This window comes from Alexandromys fortis, unplaced genomic scaffold (genome assembly GCF_014885135.2).
Source record: "Alexandromys fortis isolate MF-2015 unplaced genomic scaffold, M_Fortis_MF-2015_v1.1 scaffold_218, whole genome shotgun sequence".
NCBI classification, from domain to species: Eukaryota; Metazoa; Chordata; class Mammalia; order Rodentia; family Cricetidae; genus Alexandromys; species Alexandromys fortis.
This window is the reverse complement of record NW_026068112.1, coordinates 2,342,486-2,351,407: the sequence shown is the minus strand read 5'-3', so window position 1 is coordinate 2,351,407 and position 8,922 is coordinate 2,342,486. Positions and strand designations below refer to the sequence as shown.

At 43.8% G+C, this 8,922-nt stretch overlaps 2 protein-coding genes across 2 annotated transcripts; both read left to right on the top strand.

The window, feature by feature from the left end:
* The first annotated feature begins 3,028 nt into the window (after positions 1 to 3,028).
* LOC126490015 (speckle-type POZ protein-like) lies at positions 3,029 to 4,111 on the top strand. Its single transcript, XM_050124656.1, has one exon. The coding sequence runs from the start codon at positions 3,029 to 3,031 to the stop codon at positions 4,109 to 4,111; it is 1,083 nt and encodes a 360-aa protein (XP_049980613.1).
* Positions 4,112 to 6,479: 2,368 nt separating this feature from the next.
* LOC126490014 (speckle-type POZ protein-like) lies at positions 6,480 to 7,752 on the top strand (the record flags this gene model as incomplete). Its single annotated transcript, XM_050124655.1, is given in 2 exon segments — positions 6,480 to 6,729; positions 6,732 to 7,752. Coding segments are annotated over 2 exon segments (1,023 nt in total), but the record flags the coding sequence as incomplete, so codon positions are not given.
* Positions 7,753 to 8,922: the final 1,170 nt, after the last annotated feature.

Genomic DNA, 8,922 nt, shown 5'->3' with positions numbered 1-8,922 from the left:
TGTTGGGATTAAAGGTGTGTACTACCACACCCAACAACTCTCTTCCTTTTTTTTTTTTACTTTAAGAACTTCAACTTTTAGCCTGCACATATTTTTAACACACTGTAAATCATTTAGAAATTTTCTTTGTTTTGAATCTCTCTTTACTGTATCTCTCTCTCTTTTTCTGACCACATGAGCCTTTAAATTACTGAGCAATATGGGTAGGATTAAATCTGTGGCTTTGCTGGCTAGATCCAGCCCATTCCTTAGCTTTACAGGCTCATGGTGGAGGTACTGGTTGTAGCCGTGATTACTGCCACAACTCTATGGTATTTTAAGGTCCCTGCCATCAAGTAAGTTGCAGCATTATGTCCACAGACAACACTCAAGTCCTCTCTCTGTAGTCGGCCCTCCTGCCTCAAACAGTCAGAGTTTGCCCTGGCAGGACGGCCCAGAAAGCCGGCATTTTAAAACAACACAGGTTTTTTTCCTCCTACTGCTGAAAACAAACAAGCATTCAGTTGGCTTTTATCAACACCATTTAAGTGTTTCATGACCAGACCTCTTAAGAGCTGCAGGGTTTTGCAGTTAAAGCTGAGTCAGGAAGCCTCTCTTAGCCTCTAGCAAGCAGAGCAGACCCGAGAAATTGCTGCTACCAAGAAAACATGCTTTACTCTTTCCCAAGCTTTCTCAGGCTTTCAGTGGATTCAGTTGTCCACACGTCTGGGTTCCATTCTGTTGAAGGAGCTGTGGGCCTGCTTTTGTTCCACCCAGCTCCCGCACGACTAGCTTTACACCAGAAATAACAACACACAAATTGTATTCTTTTAAACACTGTTTGGCCCATTAACTCTAGCCCTTACAGGTTAATTCTCATATCCCGATCAACCCATCTCTAATAATCTGTGTAGCATCAGTCATACCAAAGATTCAGCATGTCTGACCTGGCAGCTTGCTTTATGGCATCTACCCGGGAGAGGGGAGATTGGCCTCTGAGCTCACTTCCTCTTCCTCCCAGCATTCTGTTCTGTTTACTCCTCCCACCTATGTTTTAACCTATGAGGGCCAAGCAGTTTCTTTATTTTTTAACCAATGACCTTCCTCCATCAGACTGCCCAACTTTAGAGAATGAACTAGTCTTGCAGAGCTGTTTCATCATCTGTAAGAAAGTAACTGTGAGAGAATCCAGAAATGGTTCAGCATGCTGGACGCCTTCCAGAAGACTGGAATCCAATTTTCTGTGTTCATAGGAGAGCTGACAACAATGGAAAATCCAGAGGATCAAATAGCCTCTTCTGGCCTCTGAGGGCACAATAAGCTCATGTTGCACAGACCCACCTGCAGGTAGTAGAGACTGCACTTTCTTTTCTGGCTGCCCAGACTCTAATAATCACACAAAAACTATGTTAATTACAACACAGTTTGGTCAATGACTTAGGCATATCCCTAGCTAGCTCTTATATCTTAAACTAGCCCATTTCTATTAATCTGTGTATTGTCATGATGCTGTGGATTACCGGTAATGTTCTGGAGTCTTTCTCCTTCAGTAGCTATATAGCATCTATCTTTGTCCCTTTGTCCCTATATAGCCTTCCTTGTCCCTGCATTCAGTATAGTTTTCCCACCTACCTATATTCTGTTCTACCATAGGCCACAGCAGCTTCTTTGTTAACCAATGGTAATAAAAGACATTCACAGCATACAGAGGGGAACCCCACTCACCCACCTGTGTAACAAGATCAAACATTAGCAGACCACCATACATAAGCACAACTGTCCCTTTAAGGGAAGCACCGTGGAAAGTGTAAAACCCAGCACTTGTTCTAAAAAACAGAAATGCCTACCACAACTAAGTCAGAGGCCTAATCTACCAAAGTCCATAGCTCAGGGAATATCTCTAAATGTTAAACCATTCTCAAAGCACACAGTAACATCGATTCTGTGCTGCCAGTTCTGGCTCACTGTTATTGTTAGCTGAAGTGTGTTGACCCAGAATCTGGTTTTTGTGCATTAAAGCTGACTCTGAGAAAGTCTAGTTACTGTACTGTAATCCCAAACACACTCATGTAGTTTCCATTGGTTTAGATCCATGTTCAAGCTGTATCTCATTTTTCTCTCTTTCTCTTTCTCATCTCTCTCTGTCTCTCTGCCTCTCTCTCACGCTCTCTGACTATTTAGTCTCTGTGTGAGTGTTTGCATTTGAGTGTGTTTGTCTGTATGTCTTTCTATGTGTTTCTCTCAGTTTTGTATTCGTGCAATGAACAGTGGCTTTTTCTGGTATGAGGACTTGCCCGCAGATTAACTATTAGTGCAGATTTCAGAGGCAGAAAGACACTAACATCTAATCTACTTCCCAAGACTTGAAAACATACACCTTTAATCCAGATCTAGAAGGTGGAAACACTCCTTAAACTGGACCACACCTTCTGCTGGAAGCATATAAAAGAACATGGAAGAAGGAAGCTATTACTTTTTGCTTGTTTGCCCTCACCTGGCAGCAAGTCCATACCTTCACTGGCATTAGAGAATTCCAGCATAGACTGAGGACCAGTCGTGCCGACTGTATAACCTCCTGGACTGAGTAAGTACTGGATCCTTGGACTCTCTCTTCACAGTTAGCCAATGTGGGATTAGCAGGACTGCAGCCCTAAATCATTCTAATGAATCTCCTTTGTTCGGACAAAGAGAAAGTCGTTCTCTATGTTCTGTTACTCCGGAGAACTTTAGCACAACATTTTTGATATGAGTGTATGAAATGTTCCAAATTTTCAACTAAATATTAGCTATCTATTGACTTGAGATTCTATCTAGAAAACATGAACTGACAGAGCAGCCCCTGGTAATCTAAACTAGCTACACTGAAGCTAGTGTAGTCTCTGGATGACTTCAGAGACTCAAGGTCCCAACCCATATAAAAGTAAACAGGAGAGAAACAGACACTAAAAGTCTAAATACTGTCTATTGTTGTCTCCCACATGGTGAAGAGAAAACAAATCCTAATTCTTCATTTGCTTCCAATTTAGCCTCCAAACTATCTCCAGGATAAATGTCAAAAAACATCATAGCCCAGAGCTGGGACTACAAACTATTCAGTGTCTCAAATTTCTACTGCCAGTGGACCATAGACAACTTCCATTTTATTTTAGAGGAAGAGCAGGGCAGCATTATAAGTCCAAGTTTCTCAACAGGAGACAATGACAACTGGTGTTTGAGAGTTCATCCGAACGGGGTCGATGAAGAAAGCTCAGATTACCTGTCAGTTAACCTAAAGCTGCTCAGCTCTCCAAAGAGTGACATTATTGCACAGTTTCAGCTCTGGATCATCAATGTCAAAGGAGAAAAAACAGAAACTGTCACAAGTCCAAAATCCTTTAGGTTCCTGCCAGGCATTGAAGGGGGTTACAAAATGTTCATCCTTAGAGATTTTCTCTTGGACCATGAGTATTGGCTTCTCCCTGAAGACAAACTCACCCTCTTCTGCAGAGGACTCCTGTATCCAGACTCCCACAACATCTCCGAGGAAAGCACAAACCCAGAGATTCAGGCTTCAAGGTGCATGTTGGCAGATGAGCTAGGAGATCTCTGGGAGAATTCCCACTTCACAGACTGCTGCCTGTTTGTAGCTGGCCAGGAATTCCTGGCTCACAAGGCCATCTTAGCTGCTCGCTCTCCAGTTTTCAGAGCCATGTTTGAACATGACATGGAGGAAAGAAGAAACAACTGTGTTGAGATTCATGACCTGGAACCTGAAGTCTTCAAGGCAATGATGGGCTTCATTTACACCGGGAAGGAACCAGACCTAGACAGCATGGCAGATACTGTGCTGGCAGCTGCTGATATGTACGGCCTGGAGGGTTTGAAGATCCTGTGTGAGAGGGCCCTCTGCAGGAACCTCTCTGTGGAGAATGCTGCCCACACTCTCTTCCTGGCCGACCTCCATAGCACACAGCAATTGAAAACTCAGGCCCTGGATTTCATTACAGCTCATGCTTCTGAGGTCTCTGAGACCTCAAGTTGGAAGACAATGGTGGATTTATACCCCTACTTGGAGGCTGAAGCATACAGCACCCTTGCTTCTCCTCAACGTTCTTTACTGGAGTCTCCCCTCAAAGGCCTGAAGCAAACCTAGAACCCTATCAACTATGAGCTACATGTGTATCCCAGAGGCAGCAGCCAGTGCTGCTACCAATGCTGCTACCAGGTAGACTATGAGGTATGTGGAGCATTCACACTGAATGTGCTGAGACAAGCTTTAATACTGTTTATGTGTCGAATGGTATAGCAGTATATATCAAAATTTGTATTTTGACAAATAAATCTCGACTGAAGACGAGAGACAAAGCTAAAGCCACTAGAGGTCAGACAATGGTGAGTCACACCTTTAATCACAGAATTTGGGAGGGAGAGCCAGAAGGATCTCTGTGAGTCAAGGCTACTCTGGGCTACACACGATCAATGTAGGACTAGTCCAGGTGGTGGTGGCTCACACCTTCAATCCCTGTTCTAGAGAATCCCAGCACTAGAGGTAATGTAAAATGGGAAGAGAGAGAGGCTTAGTCTGCTTAGTCCATGGTCATCCAGCCATGATAGAGGAAAAACGTCTCTAGCGACTTGGCTGCTTTGCTTTTCTGGTTGTTGGTTTGAACCCCAATATCTATCTCTAGGTTTTTATTTTTGGTGCTACAGAATGGCAGGGTAGGGGAGGAACCGTGATGAATTCTGATGGACTCTACGCAACCACTCCTCTGTTGCTGTACAGGTTTTATTTTTGTCCAGAAATTTGGAAACTGGGATTCAGTTTAGTTAAAGCCCCCAGCACATTCCAACAGGGTTTCTTTGGAAAAATCTGTCTGGATAGGAGGACTGTGCAGAACATACGATCAAGGGCTCAGAGCAAAGGAGAAAACAAACGTGAATGTGTTCTTACAAGAGAAGGGGAAGAGAATGAAGACACTTTTCCTCCAAACTCAGTTTTTGGAGACAGGAGAGATGACTCAATGGTCAAAAGCAATCGTTCCTTTTGCAGAGCACTCTTGTTCAGTTATGTAGACAAAATTTTACCCAAATAAAATGTAAAAAGAAAAAAGTTGTAGAATCTCTTTGGATTCCAGTGGTGTTTCTGTTAGAAGAGGCCCAGTTTAGTCCATCCATCCCTGTTCAGCTGCAGAAGTTTGTGCAGGGTCCTCACAGTCACACACACAAATGCTAATGAAATGAGACCTAATGAAATTGCTGTGCTCAGAGACTGGTGCCTAGCCCAGCTGTCATCAGTTAGGCTTTCTCCAGCAGCTGATGGGAGTAAAGGGTTCACAGAATCAGATAAACGGGGATCATAGGGTGTCACAGCTTCTGATGTCCTTAATACAACAGGCTGAGAAGGAAATAACAGTGTTAGGAGGGCCGATGGATCATGATCACCATAAGAAATTTGGATTGAGTCTCCACAATAAAGGCAAGAAAGATTATGGTTGTTGGGTAGGAAATCCTGTAGGGTATCTTGGCGCCACATTGTCCAAAGATTAAAGATGATGGGAGACTACAACAGCCTTCTCGAGGCAGATGACAAAAAATGTAGATGCACCAGGAATGAAAACATATTTCACAACTCTAAGTAAAGAACCTGACTATACCTGGAATTAACTATAATCCTAAGACAGAGGGCGCGACTGTGAGAAATGTTTCTGCTTAAGTTGAAGTAGGTACAGCACTTCACAGACACACTTTGGAGGCAGAAAAACAGAAACATTTATCTCAAGACCTGAAGGACACACCTTTAATCCATATCTAGAGTCCGGAGGAAACACCTCGTACTGGGCCACGCCTTCTGCCTCCTAGGATCCTATAAAAAACATGGAGGAAGCTGTTGCTCATTGCCTGCTTGCCCTCCAGTGCAGCAAAACCATTTTCTCACTGGCATTAGAGAATTCTTCATCCCAATTCCAGCATAGATTGAGGACCAGTCGGCACATCTAACCTCCTGGACTGAGTAAGTACTGGATACTTGGACCCTCCATTCACAGGTAGCCTTTGTGGGATTAGCAGGACTGCAGCCCTAAGGCATTCTAATGAATCTCTTTGTTCATACAGAGAGAGTCTTTGGGTATGTTCTGTTACCCAACCACTGTGCAAAATTTTGGATAAGTATATAAAATGTTGTAAATTATCAAAATTTGTGTATGATTCTCAAAATTAGAAATCCACTGACCTAAGATTCAATCTAGAAAAAAAAATGAAGTGATACAACAGTCCCGTATAGCCTAGTCTACCCACACTGAAACTAGAATTGAAATCTGGATAATTTCAGAGACTCGAGTTTCCGCGCTCATAGAAGAGGGAACAGAGGAGAAACAGAAGCTAAAAATGTATATCATTGTTTCCTACAGGGCAAGAGAAGACAAATCCTAGTTTTTCATTTTGGATCCAGTTTAACCTTCAAACTACCTCCAGGAGAAATGTCACAGGACGCCATTGACCAGAGCTGGGAATATAAACTGCACAACATCCAGAATTTCTCCTGCAGGTGGACCATCCGCAACTTCAGTTTCATTCTGGAAGAAATGAAGGACAGTATTAGAAGCCCAACATTCTCAACAGGAGACAATAACAAATGATGTTTGACAGTTCAACCTAAGGGGGTCGATGAAGAAAGCTCAGATTACCTGTCAGTTAACATAGAGTTGCTCAGCTCTCCAAAGAGTCCCTTTAAGGCAGAGATCAAATTTTGGATCATAAACGCCGAAGGTGAAAAAACAAACCTGTGACTATCCCGAAATACTTTAGTTTCTGTCCAGGGTACCAAAGGGGTTACAAATTGTTCATCCTTCGAAATTTTCTCTTGGACCATTCTCATGGCCTTCTCCCTGAAGACCACTTCACCCTCTACTGCATGGGCACCCTGGTTCCATACTTCTACATTATCCCTGATGACAGCGCAGAGCCGAGAATCCAGGTTCCCAAATGCATATTAGGAGATGATCTAGGAGAGCTGTGGAAGAATTCCCAATTCACAGACTGCTGCCTGGTGGTAGCTGGCCAGGAATTCCATGCTCACAAGGCCGTCTTAGCTGCTAGCTCTCCAGTTTTCAGAGCCATGTTTGAACATGACATGGAGGAGAACAGAACGAATCGCATTAAAATTCATGACCTAAAACCAGAAGTCTTCAAGGCAATGATGGACTTCATTTACACCGGGAAGGAACCAGTCCTCCACAGCATTGCAAATGCTGTGCTGGCAGCTGCTGACAAGTATGGCCTGGAGCGTTTGAAGGTCATGTGTGAGAGTGCCCTCTGCAGGAACCTCTCTGTGGAGAATGCTGCCCACACTCTCTTCCTGGCTGACCTCCACAGCACAGAGCAGCTGAAAACACAGGTGCTGAATTTTATTTCAGCTCATGCTTCCGAGGTCTCTCAGACCGCAAGCTGGAAGTTAATGGTGGATTCACGCCCCCACTTGGTGGCTGAAACATACAGATCCCTGGCTTCTGCTCAATGCAATCTATTGGAACCCCTCTCAAACGTCTGAAGCGATCCCAGTAACCTGTCACCAGTACCCTATATGTGTATCCCTGGAGCAGTGGTCAGTGTTGATACCGATGGCTCCTGGGTAGACTATGGGGTACATGGAGCAATTACAGCAACTCCGGGGAAAGACATCACGGTTTAGTAGTGCTTTCATACATTTATTAATGCCTTTAATATTGTAGTGGTGTATTATTTGTATTTTGAAAAATAAATCTTGCCTGAAGACCAGAAGTAAAGCTAAAGCCACTGGAGATCAGACAATGGTGACACACATCTTTAATCCCAGGATTTGTTAGACAGAGTTACGTGGATCTCTGTGGGTTTAAAGGCACCTTAATTTAAACAAGATCAATGCAGTAACAAGTCCAGGTGGTGGTGGTTCACACCTTCCATCCTAACCTAGGAAATCCCAGCACGAGAGGTATTATAAAATGGGATGCAAGAGGCTTAATAATCTGCTTCTTCTACAGTCACCCAGCCTTAGGACAGGAAAGACATTTCTAGTGGCTTGGCTGCTTTGCTTTCTTGGTTGTTGGTTTGAACCCCAATATCTATCTCTAAGTTTTTATTTTTGGTGCTACAGAATGGCAGGGTAGGGGAGGAACCATGGTGAACTCTGATGGACTCTACGCAACCACTCCTCTGTTGCTGTACTGGTTTGATTCTTGTCCAGAGATTTGGAAACTGGGATTCAGTTTAGTTAAAGCCCCCAGCACATTCCAACAGGGTTTCTTTGGAGAAACCTGTGTGGATAGGACTGTGTAGAACATATGATCAAGGGCTCAGAGCAAACGAGAAAACAAACGTGAATGTTTTCTTATGAGAGGAGGGGAAGAGAATGAAGACATTTTTCATCCAAACTCAGTTTGTGGGGACTGGAGAGGTGACTCAGTGGGCAAAAGCAATTGTTCCTCTTGCAGAGGACTCTTGGTCAGTTACATAGACAAAATTTTACCCCAATACAACACAATAGAAAAGGAATAAAAATTGTAGAATCACTTTGTGGATTCCAGTGGTGTTTCTGTTAGAATAAGCCCAGTCCTGCTCAGCTGTGGAAGTTTGTGCAGGCTCCTCACAGTCACACACACACAAATGTTAATGAAACGATACCTAAGAAATTGCTGTACTCTGAGACTGGTGCCTAGCCCAGCTGTCATCGGTTAGCCTTTTTCCAGTGGCTGATGGGAGTAAGGGGTTCACAGAATCACATACACGGGGATCATAGGGGCTCACAGGGACTGAAGAGGCAATCACACAGATGCATGGGTCAACACTAGGTCCTCTGTATGCACACTGTGGTTGCTTAGTTCGGGGGTTTTTGTGGGACTCCTAAAGAGTGGGATTGTGGGGAGTCTCTGACCTCTTTGTCTGATCTTTGGAACCTTCTTCCTTGTGGTCGACTCCCCCAGCCTTGATATG

Excerpts from the sequence above, each read along its gene's own strand:
- LOC126490015 (XM_050124656.1), top strand. The coding sequence starts at position 3,029 with ATGTCAAAAAACATCATAGCCCAGAGCTGGGACTACAAACTATTCAGT.